This window comes from Cornus florida, unplaced genomic scaffold (assembly GCF_030987335.1).
Source record: "Cornus florida cultivar Cherokee Brave unplaced genomic scaffold, ASM3098733v1 CherokeeBrave_3.0.0_Hap2_Chr11, whole genome shotgun sequence".
Lineage (NCBI taxonomy): Eukaryota > Viridiplantae > Streptophyta > Magnoliopsida > Cornales > Cornaceae > Cornus > Cornus florida.
In genome coordinates, this window is record NW_026775581.1 from 113,684,132 (window position 1) to 113,697,021 (window position 12,890).

The 12,890-nt window shown below is 32.6% G+C and overlaps 1 protein-coding gene and 1 pseudogene across 1 annotated transcript; both read left to right on the top strand.

The window, feature by feature from the left end:
- The first annotated feature begins 3,041 nt into the window (after positions 1-3,041).
- Positions 3,042-4,607, top strand: LOC132282638 (probable glutathione S-transferase; annotated as a pseudogene).
- Positions 4,608-6,274: 1,667 nt separating this feature from the next.
- LOC132284044 (probable glutathione S-transferase) lies at positions 6,275-9,335 on the top strand. The gene is made up of 2 exons (XM_059786103.1): positions 6,275-6,754; positions 8,829-9,335. Exons 1-2 carry the CDS (start codon positions 6,446-6,448, stop codon positions 9,192-9,194), a joined length of 675 nt encoding a protein of 224 aa, XP_059642086.1. The 5' UTR covers positions 6,275-6,445; the 3' UTR covers positions 9,195-9,335.
- Positions 9,336-12,890: the final 3,555 nt, after the last annotated feature.

Genomic DNA, 12,890 nt, shown 5'->3' on the forward strand with positions numbered 1-12,890 from the left:
TAATAAACGCGGACATTTTAAACGAGCAATATGTGCTTTGGCAAATACGCGGACATTTTAAAATTTTAAAACATATTTAATATTTATATGTGCTACGGCAAATACGCGGATTCCACATATGGAGGATATGGAATAAGGACGACACAAATACGCAGACATTTTAAAATTTTAAAACGTAACACACAGTTATATATATATAAGTATAAATTTTATTTATATTAATTTATTGGTTAATAATATTATAAAATTTTAATTTATTTTTTTATTCATATACTAAGAGTAGCTATGAAATGATTTAGATAATGAAATTATGTTATTATTGTGATGCCTTTTATCTCATATATACCATATTTCATTACTCTGTGGTAATAATATTTTTGTTTTAAATGAAGAAATATTATTTTATGTTTCACTTGTAATCACATGTATAATGCCTTCTTTTTTTTAAGGAAAAAATTGACTGGTAGACTTGTGTTAGAAAAGCTCAGTCTAAGTGTTCAGTAATTATCAGCAAAGTGTCTAAAATAATAAAATTTAATTTTTATTTATGAACACATATATAAAGTGTCAGACACGTCAAGGGTGGATGTAAGAGTTGGCTTTAGTGGGCTCAAGCCCATCCAACAAAAAAAAAAATTCTATTATTATAGCCAATTTTAGCCCAACTAATAAAAAAATATAAATTTGTTTTTAATATTAGTATTAACCCGTTCAAATATTAGCCCACTTTATTGATAATTATTAAATCCGTCTTTAAACACATGTCTAAATTTTTTTTTAATATTAGTATTAGCCCGTTTAAATATTAGCCCACTTTATTGATAATTATTAAATCCGTCTTTAAACACATGTCCAACAAGCATCCAAAAAGTGTCCGCACGGTAATTATACGCATACAGTTACCCTTGTAAAAAGATCCGTGCTACGTGAGGGTCACCATTTAAATGAGAAAATTGATACTTTAATCTTAACAACCATAATCGATTCTTCCAATACCAAAAGTGGTCTCCGGTCAGTATCAAATGGTCATTCGCTTACTTTTTTAAAACAAGAAGGCTAGACATATATGCTTCAAAAATTATCAGATGGGGTATTATTGTATACTTTTATAATTTAGGCGGGTTTTTATAAAATTTGTCTTTATTGCAAAATAGAATATGAGGTTACGTTGGAATAAAAATTTGTATAATTTTTATTTTTCGTTAACCAAAAATTAAAAATAAAAATAAAAATAAATAAAAAATTATAAATTATAATTCCTAAAAGCATATGACACGGTCAAATTTAATTTTAATTAAAGGTGACAATTCGAACCTATTGAAAGATCAACCCTAGTCTATTTTAACCAAAAAAAAAAAAAAAAAAAAAAAAAAGCCCCTAGTCTAACCCTACTATAGTAAGTAGTGTTGTTCAAATTCGATTCCAACCTGATCACATTTTGATTGAATTTTAATTTAGTTAACTTTGATCGATTTTTTAATTTTTTTTAGTTTCTGAAGTTAAACATATTTGCTCTATGAGAGAAGTGTTAGCAGTGACGCATTAACACAGTGGGCGTTGATTGGCCACAATTTTTTAAATTTTTTGAGTTTTCTATTACAATGTTTTATACGCCATTTTATTTTATTATTATTATTTTTTTTTACGTTCACTGTCATTGCAAAAGTGAGTATTACATTACTTTTACAATGGCACTAATTGCAAAAAAATACCGATGCATTTAAAAATGATGGTCTTGTTATTTCTAGTCATCACTCTTCCATAAAATTACTGTACTGTCATTATAAATTAGCCAATACTAACGAATTTAAATTTTTAGCTTCCAAGTTCAATGTGGTAAAATAATCTGCATGAAGTTTGGGGACTGTTTCAGTATATTATACCTATTTTATTTTGGACCAATTAAATTAAACACCCTTGACTTATACGGAGTAGTATTTTGCAGTAATCCTTACTTTATTATTATTTTATTTTTGTCAAGAAATAAAACTATTTCCATAAAAAAAAAAATATTATATGCTCTTACCAAGTGAAGTGAGTTTTATACAATTCCTTCAATTATATAATATATATGTACAATGAAGTGGAGTTACTATAAAACGCTACAAATCAATGGGTTTTATTTAATTCAACAATTAGATGCTCCGTATTTCTTTTTAATGTTTCCAATGAGCCGATTTGAGTAGGAATTTTGAGCATGTGAGTGTCACATCATTTCATAATAATTGGAGAGGTACGGCTTCTTCGGTAACGGTTTTGCTGCTCCTGAATATCTTCATTACATTTTGGGGGGAAAATATATATATATATATACCAAAATATCCTTTTTGCAATTAAAACTCATCTCCATATTCCGTCATTCTTTACCATATGGAAGTGATGAGGAGGTTCATGTGACACAATATAAATTAATGACGTGTATATTTTAAATTTAAAATGTGTATAAATTTTTTTACTTTTTAATTTTGAATACTTGTAAGATTAGTAAGACAAGAAGGAATTATTATATGATCTGGATCACTAGTTATCATTATACATGCAATGTAAATAATTTTGTCAAAAATGTGTAAGCTTTATATATATATATATATATATATATATATATATATAACATGTCCAATGGCAATAGGTCGGGACCAATAGTTTTAAATTATTTAAAAATTGAGTAGTGATATTTACACCGATTTATATAGATGTAATTACTCTAAAATAGTATGAAATTGTCTAGACTTATCTATTTAAGTGATTTAACATCCATGGTGATAGACACAAAATTTTTTTTATGTCTTTTCAATTTGTTTGGCATCAAACCAGACTGGTTAAGAGCCTATTCAAAATGACTTTTTAAAAGCTGCTTTTGGTTTTTTCAACTTAAAAGCTATTTTCAGAATCATGCATGCAACATACTATACAGTAATTAAACATGCATGCAAATAGAGGAGGATTGCTATAAATACACAACACAAAAGGGTACAAAGGCTTACTAAGAATATATATATATATACACACACACACACACGTGTGTGTGTGTGTGTGTAAGGATGAGAGAAGTGAAACTGATTGCAGCTCCCTTGAGCCTGTATTGCTGCCGGGTTGAATGGCACTAAAGTTTAAGGGGGTGGAGTATGAGTACATACACGAAGACGTAACAAAAAAGAGTCCAATGCTTCTCAAGTTCAACCCTGTGTATAAGCATATCCCTGTGCTGGTGCACAATGGCGTGCCGATTAATGAGTCACTCCTCATCCTTGAATACCTAGATGAAACATGGAAGGAGAACCCTCTGCTGCCTGAAGATCAATATATATGAGAGAGCCATGGCTCGTTTTTGGGCTCTGCAGTATGCTGATGAGAAGGTAAATGTACTCGATAAACTTCATTTATGGATTTATTCTTTCACATTTCGCTTTCTGTACTTGTAGTGGAAGAGAGAGAGAATTTGATTTATTTATTTAATTTTACTTATTAAAAGGAATGGAGAGAGTGGAGGGAAAAAGAAAAAACATTGCATTAAGGTCTAGATGACAGTTGATTTTTGTAAATTTTTGTGTGTCTTGTGTGTGAGAGAGAGATTTAATTTTCTTTTTGTTTGTAGGGAGGAATGTGGAAAGTGGAGGTAAAAAGCAATATTCATGGTTAGAGTTGATTTTTTTTTTTTTTTTTTTTTTTTTTTCTTGAATAGGTATGTCACGTTGAAAACTTTATAAAAACTATAAAAATTTTGCCTGGTTCTGTTTTCTAAAAACTCAGTTATAGAATGTCTGTTTTGAGACAATTGTGTCTTTTACAGTTTTATGTTTAGATGGTGTTGTTTTCTTAATAACGAACCAAATAAGTCCTAATCTCTATCGGAAAACTTTACAATTTACTGTTCCTTTTATTTTTGGTGGGGGTGGACTAGTGGAGGATTTGAAATCCCCCGGGGGGCTTAGTGATTCACAAAGTTATAGACAAGAAAATAGCGTTTCAATTTCCTAAGAACAATTGGAAAAATGCATTGGTATGCCTTCAAAGGTGGTAAATTTAAACACGTGTCCAACTTATTAGGTGCATCATCACCAAGTGCACACAGAATGTACATATGTATCTCTAAAGTTGTTTTATGACCTGGTATCTTCAATTTTTTGGGGTAAGTTACACAGCTAGGTTCTTGACCTCTCTTTTTGTTAAAATCTGGAGACACTGCATATTTAGTGTATGGGGAGCTTGCCTAGCCGAAGGAAAAGAAAATTAAGGAGAAGGCCGGCAATGGAATATGCGCTTGAATCACTAGCACTTCTTGATAAGCTAATTGAGGGGAGGGAAAAGAAGTTTTTCAATGGGGAACAGATTGGATATCTGGACATAGCATTGGGTTGGATCCCACTTTGGATCAGTGTCATGGAAGAAGTCGGAGACATGAAGCTGCTTGACGCGGAGAGATTCCCTTCCTCCATGAATGGGGTCACAACTTCATCCAAATTCCACTTATCAACAAATGCATGCCTCCCACACAGGAATTCTTCAACTATGCCCACACTAGTGCTAATAACTTGCGTTCCTTAGCAGCAGAAAAAAAAAAAAAAAAAAAAAAATGTGATGATTAAATTGAGTGGTTGATCAATATGAGTGCCCATGAATGTATGTTTGTTTTTGCCTCTCTAGGTTTGCTACAAACCACAATGTAACGGTGTACTTAAGGTTTAGATGGTGTTCTGCAGAATTCTCAATGAATAGTGCCTTGTGTTATGTAACAGTAGTATTGTTATTGTTTCATAATTTTCCAAGAGAAGAACCTTAAAAGGCAACATTTGTTAGGATGTAAAATATTTTTTTGAATATATATATATATATATATATTATTTTTTAGTGTTTGTTTGTTTTAAAATATTTACGAAAAAAATATATATTAAAACTTAACATTACTCATTAATTTTTGACAAGTTATTTTACACGCCCAACTTGATGGACTAAATTTCAACCTCGACCTAGACCTAGATCTAGATCTAAACCTTTACCAAATATCAAAAAATAAAAATATATTTATTTTACCTAAAAAAAAAAAATACCAAAACTGCTTCCTTTTGTCTCCCCTCCAAACAAGACGCTAAAACTTAGCAAGAAGCCGTTTTCTAAATAATATATTGAACTAGAATGAAGCTATGGAAAATCACACCACTGAGAATTTGTGGACCTTGCTAGAAGCTGTAACACCACTGGTTGCAATTTGATAATAATAATAATAATAAGGCTAAATGCATATGGTCTACAGATTGTTTAAGATGGTGCAAAACAAAAGTAGGATAAGTGGAATAATGACGATAAAAGCCAGCCAAACATAGTTGACAACCGAAAAATAAAATAAAATAGTTAATTTCAAATGTCATTTTCTGTTATCTTAGCTAATATTTTATAATTTGGTCCTGCATTTGAAAATTTTGAAGTTCGAGTATTTCTTGAATTAGTCAAGTTGATTAGTCTTTGCCCTACTTCTTTATGTTTGATTTTTGGTTATATGAGCAATTACTGACGGAGCCAAGATTTAAGGTAGGGAGTGTATTTTTTTAGTAATTTTAAGAAGGACAAATATAATATTTTATGAGTATATTATTAAAAATGAACAAATTATAAGGATAAAATACTAAAAAATAAAAAATTCACTGGGAGCATTTGCCCCAGCCTTCAATGTGGATCCTTCCGTGTCGGCAAGGTACTTTGTATTGCATATATTTAAAGTTGTTATAAAGTCAAGTAAATGCTAAAAGTCATTTAATCTTTATGGTGTCACCAGTGAGAGTCACAACTCAAATTTACATAAACATATATATATTTTACAGATCCATGATATGAGGGACTATTGATCTGATCAAAGCTAAAACAAGGATTGCCAAATTTCAGACTTGTAGATCCAAGGATAAATAGAGACTTGTGGAATAACTAGACTGAGTTAGCGAGTTGAAGCCCGAGTTAATGCATTAATTCCAAATTATCGAACTCAAAAAAGTCAACTTTTTGCTGTAACAGTGATAAGATGATCTTAAATGGAGGGTCAGGGTTGATAGTAGACTCGTTGCATTAAAGCAGCTGAGTACCATCAAAATAAAATAAAATAAGGAGTTGAAACCAAGTCCATTCATTATTAATGAGAAAATTACAAGTTAAATCCATTGTCTTCATTATTTATTTTTTATTACGATAATATTTCGATCCTGACAGATATTTTTGTTGCAAGTATGCATAAATGTCACAACATAAAAGATGAATTTTAATTGAATTTAGGAGCACACCAAAGACTACTTTCCAAAAGTAAAAGAGAGCCATTCTTTAGAAACTATAAACAGACAAAAACAGAATATATATAAGTAAGGTTCACAATAAATCAATTATATACTAGTATATATGTAGATCAGCATCACAGTATTAGAGAGTTGAAGTTGAGTATATTGGATTTGCAGATTTTCTTAGAATGGGAGAAGTGAAGGTGATTGGGGCTATTACAACCCAGTTTTGCACCAGAGTTGAATGGGCTCTGAAACTAAAAGGTGTTGAGTATGAGTACATTGAAGAAGATGTAAGAAACAAGAGTCCTACTCTTCTCAAGCTCAACCCTGTTCACAAGAAGGTCCCAGTGCTTGTTCATGATGACAAACCAATTGTTGAGTCCCTTATCATCCTTGAATACATCGACGAGACATGGAAGGCCAACCCCTTACTGCCTCAAGATCCTTATGAGAGAGCCATTGCTCGTTTCTGGGCTAAGTTTGCTGATGAGAAGGTACATATTTGGATTCATTTTTCTATTGTTTTTAAATTTTTTATTTTTTTCCCCATGAAATGGATTGGGTTTGATCCAACAGCAGAAAACCAGTAAGTTTTATATTCCAACATAAAAGGGGGAAAAAGAAAAGAAAAAGGATCAGATATTGTTGTTCTTTAGAAGATTCATCTTGGATTTGATAAAATTTGTATAAATTAAAGTGCCCTTGACAAACTACCCTTTATTATTGTTGTTTAGTTTTAAAAACGTGATCGAAGTTCAAAACTTTTTATTAACTATGCAATTATTCATTTAAATATATACCAAAGAGTCAGTAGAAATGAAACGGACTTGAAATAGTTGGGAAAAGACTGTTGAGTTGAGTTGTATCTGTTGGGATTTATATGTCTTGGCATAACAAATTTTTAATAGGATTAAAGTGACATATGTTCCTGACGTATCTGCAATATTTATGCTTTATACAATTGGTGAATTTAATGTATTATGTTTCGATTCATTATGGAATTGATAGTATCTATTTGATTACAAGAGATATTTATATATATGTATGTGATGACGATCAATACATGAATGTATAAATAGTAATCATAAATGGTTCATAATTGGTAATTATGGATGGACTCATAATTAATTAAGACTTGAACTGGATCCACGTTAGGTTGAGATATATTGTGAGAGCCGTCGTATGCAATTGCTCCCTATCACTGTCATGGCATTTGACTCTTAAGTATGAGAAAAATATAGAATCCTTTATTAATTAATAATTATTTTGATTTGTTCGGCGGATACTTCGGGATCCTTAGACTGACACTTTGGGTAGTTATGTAATTAATAGTTAGAGGGTTATATTTTCAATATTTGCATCATTGCTACTTGTATTTATTTTGTATTGATTATGATTAATCACAAAGTAAATTTGAAGGCCTTCGTGTGTTTTTAGACAAAATGATTTATTATATATTTATTTATTTAAATTATTATTTTTGTCAAAAAAATGTTTTATTGTGATGGAGCTAAGTATAATCAATGGTACCAAAATAAATATATTAATTAAGTAGTCGGATTGATGACTTTATTTATCCGATAACTAATTATGCATAGAGGGGTCAAACTGCAACATTGATTTAGAGGTTATTTATTATTTAATTGGAGTTCAATTAATTTCTTTTAGTGGAGTAGAAATTAATTTATGAATTAATTGAATTGGGTCTATGGACCGGGCCAATTATTAATTCGTTATAGACAATAAAAATAATAAGCCCAAAAGATTCTCACTCATAGCCCAACTTGATATTGGAATCATATTAGATTTGAGATATGTGAATTAGAGATTGAGAAGGATTTATTGTTTCCTTTTCCTTATTTTTATGTTGCCTATATATATATATATGGTTTATGTATATTTTAGGGGTTTTCTTACTTAGAAGGAAAAAAGGAATATATTTTCTCTCTCTAGAAAATTAAGATTAGTGTTCTCATCTAATGGAGGCTCCCACAAGTCTAGCTTTCCAAGGTCATTTATGGAGGCTTATGAGTGATTCCTAAAGGCAAAACAATTACAAAGAAGATGGAGATCCAAGGAGAAGACATATTACTAAGGGATTTACAATAAATGAAAACATTCACTTTAAATGAAAGATTTAAAGATTTACTCAGACATTTGATATAAGTATTCAATTTATTAATTGAATGATACATTATGTTTTATTTTTGAATAAAACTTGTCTCTATGTGATGAATCAAGATCTATGAATCAAAATTCCTCAAAAAGTTTTTAAACCTTGCACGTTTCTCAATAGTATCAGCACGACATGAAATGAATTGATCTAAGACACATTTTGATTGATTTTGTATTTATTCAGATTATACATGGATTGCACACATCAGACACAGATATTGGCCATTAGTTCTAACTTCTAACTTGGATTTGGATTTCTTTGGTAACAGTACTGATATTAAAATATAGTGCTAAACTTGAATTTACATTTCATAACTTAATTAATTATAGTGACATGAGTCTTAGTTTTAGCATTAACAAGTCTAACATCTGTGTTTTTCTATTTGGGTTTAGTGTGTTTGGGGTGCATGGGGAGCTTGCAAGGCTGAAGGTGAAGAGAAAGAAAAGGCGATACAGTGTGCACAAGAATCTCTAGCATTTCTTGAGAAACATATTGAAGGGAAGAAGTTTTTTGGAGGAGAAGAGATAGGATTTATGGATCTGGTAGTGGGTTGGATACCTCTTTGGCTCGGCAGCATGGAAGAAGCCGGAAATATGAAGCTACTTGAGGCCGAGAAATTTCCTTTCCTCCATGAATGGGCGGAAAACTTCATCCAAATTCCACTCATTAAGGAATGCCTTCCACCTAGAGAAAAACTGACCAATTACTTCCAAGCTACTCTCAACTACTTGCGTTCCTTAGCCAACAACAAGCCATGATCAGTTTCGGCTTTTATTTGCCGTATCTTAGCAGCTTTGATGTGCTTTGATTTAATAATTAAGCTGGATGGTCTTGTATTGAGGTGTACTAAATTTTTGTGTGTCATATGATTTGCTTGTTGAATACATTTGAAGTTTAATATAATTATATATACTCCAAAATTTCTACTCGAAAGTCTCTCAAATGACTTCCATTTTCAGTTGGTTTGGAAACCTCGAAGGCAGGTAAAGATTGCCTGCCTTTTGCATTCTGTATACAGGGATATCTTGGTTCGTGTCTCCTCATTTCATATTTCATGGTGATTGGAGCTTCTCAAAGTCTCTTTTGCTACAGTGGCAAATTGCTTCTCAAAGGAAAAGAAAGCAGAAGCATCTACAAACTGATGCATTCTTAGCTCTCACGCATTCTTTTGTAAGGCTCCCTTGTAAGGAACATCAAATCTTCTTAAGTCACATTATCCTCGAGTGAAAAAGAAAGACCAATGAGAGCACCCAAAACTTGCCGTCCATCCTACCGGAATCGATCCCCTCCCTAATCACCTCAAACCTCCCTCCCTTCCACCAAATCACAGCACTCTTTCTAGTCTTTAGCCTAACCATAATTCATCACATACTTCCTTAATCAAAAATCACCATCACAGGTCTTACCAACCATCAAAGATTTCATCATCCCCTCATGGATCGCCCACCAAAATTAACCCATCAACCTCTTCACACCACACCCATCCTCAACCCCCACCACCTAAGTCCATCCTTAAAAAACCATCCCAGCCGATCAAATATCCCACTAATGTTCCACCATCACCAACCCTGAAGAAAGCCATTAAAAAGTTGCATCCTTCCTTTCTTGGGAAATCAGTTTTTCCCCATTTCAAATATGGGGATGATCACAACAACATTATGGTGGACATTGATCCATTTAATACTCAAGCTTTAGTTGATGAGATCTTCAGGTTGCGTACTGACTTGATGGTGTACAAGAGTAACTACAAGTATAAATACCTTCTTGAAGAAATGGAATGGCTTTGAGATATCATTGGAGATGGTCTCAAGAATCAAGCCAAACTGAGAGCTAGAATCAATGAGCTCAGTGATCAAATCATTAATGCTAATCACTCAATTGCCTACTCTGAAATGGAGAACTCTGATAACCAAGGAGCCTCACTCATCAATGCCAACCATTCATCCAGGATGGATATGCTAAGGTCGATGAAAATGAATCCACACACAACTCTGCCACTTCATCTCCTGCGTCAAGCATGGCTCTTTCACCGGAACAGTGCTCCTCCCCTCACCACCACATCCACCACCACAATTCAGAGGAAGCAGAGGCCCCACACCACAATTTGAATTTGAATTCAAAATCAGGTATGCACATTGCAGGTACTTCTTCTGCACCCCCTTCTCCTACTGTCACAGCTACCTCAACCCCTTTGGGAAAGAGGACTGACAATACACATGGTACACTCAACCACCCACCTAATGGCTAAAGGTACTTCAAATGCAACCCCCTTGGCACCACGTGAACCAGTCAAGTCAACTTCTCAAAATGTTTAAATGACACAATATCCCACAAACCAAGGTCTCAAACAACCCTCAAACTAACCCCAAGAGTCATATGTCTCCTCCTTCCACGTCATGGGTTGACATAAGGCCATCTTCACCAGCTTCTTCGAATTTTGGTTCTTTAAAAACGCCACCTCAGTTTTTTTAAGAGTCACATTAGTAATTTCAAGAGTTACGTCAGCAGTTTTCGCTCTCCAGAAACATGCACTCCATCAGACTCTCCGAATTTTCGCTCTCCCAAAAAAATAATAATAAAAAATTATTATTGTTATTATTATTATTTTTTTTAACCTTTCCTAAACAGCTATATTTGCTCAACGGCAATATTTTTCAATCGAATAATATTTTTGTAAATTATTAAAAAATCTACGATTGATATTAGAACTTGATACAGTACATTATCCATTATGGATTAAAAAAAAAAAAAAAACAAATACACTATTTGGCCTACTCATTTAAAATTTAAAGCAGATTTTTTTAAAAAAAAAACCAAATTTTAAGGGGAAAAAAAAAGGTAAAATTTGAATTTATAAACTTTTTTTTTAAAATTATAGCCGTTAAGGCACTATTTGTGTAATACCCCTAATTTTAAAAGGATAGTCTCGGCATTTATTTATTATTTTTATTGTATTTTTACGTGATTTTTTTTGGTTTAATTATTCTATTTAATTGTTTACCTATGTGACATGTATTTAATTGGCATTTATTGTTTAAATGTTTTAATTGTTTAACTGGCATTTATTGTTTAATTATGAATTTTATTTTTTTGTTAATTATTTCTTGTTTTCTGTATTTGGATTGGTTTGGTCTTTCTAATGTGTAATTGGTTTATTTAAATATTTTAATTAGATAAAATTATAGACTAAATTAGTATCAGTTACTGTATTAAACCGAGTATCTTATAACCTAGATAGCTTTATGAGCCGACAGTGAGTATAACCTAGGTTTTTATGGCCCGAGTTATACATGGATTAGGGTTTAATCACTAAGCCTATAAGTATGTGTGTCACGGTGGTTTAGGGTTTTAGAATAGTTAAACGGAATTTCTGTAAAAAAAAAAAAAAACAGAGACCGTGGGATACAGAGGGAGAATAGAGAGAGATAGGAGAGGAAGGATAGGTGGGAGCAAGGTAGAAGGAATGTGGGTTTGTGGAATAGCAATGGGGAATTGAACGGGCAATACAGAAACTGGGAATTTAGAGTTTCAAGTTTGAAACTCAAAGGCAAGTTCTTTTCTTTCTCCTTCTCTTTGGCTCGTGTTTTGTGCACCTAGATAATTTCTAGGGTTTAATCGATCAATAACTGGAAGATATATGTTTAATATATGTCATATGAACGATCTGTTTATGTTGAAAACTGTTTTGTTACAGTTCATGCATGGCTCGTTTCAGTTTTCTGTTCTTTAAGCATGTTGCTCTGTTGTAACTCTAGTCTTTGGATTATGTTTTTTTTGACTCTGTAAATGAACCATGGGGATGTTATTGGGATTGATATAAGATCCGTAGGTTCAATGGTGAGGAGGAACAGAGGGTTCAGTAGAGACCTGAAAGTTTCTGAAACCTGTTCCAGTATTGTTTTCCAAGCATGTTAGTTTAAGTGGCTTGATTAAATTCTGTAATTGTTTTCAAAATTATTGTAAACAACCTTGGGGGATGCTTCTAGACTAAATTAAGACTCCTAAGATTAGTTTTAGAAACCAACAGAGTGGTAGGAACTGATCAGAGAGGGAGCAGACGGACTGAAACGAAGCAACAGGGACAGAGGCTCTCAAAGGAGGTGAGAGCCGGCTCCATAGATGTGGGAGCCGGCTCCCACAACAAGTAGAGCCGGCTTTAAGGACTCCTAGAGCCGGCTCTAGGCTGAAAGAGCCTGCTCCCAAAATTTGGAGCAGGCTCCCTCTCCAATATACGATTTTATTTTATTTTTTTTTAGTTTTTAAGGTACTGTTTAGTATTCTGGGCACTTTTTGAGCTTTTGAATGTTTCTAAGGGATTGTGGGGACTTTACAGAGGATTTAATTACTTGATTTTAAGTGTGATTAAACTAGTTGATGCATGGTTTAAGTCTCTAAGATAAAAGATAAAACAGTATAAAAGCGTATGATTTAATACACTGTTATCGGATGGGACG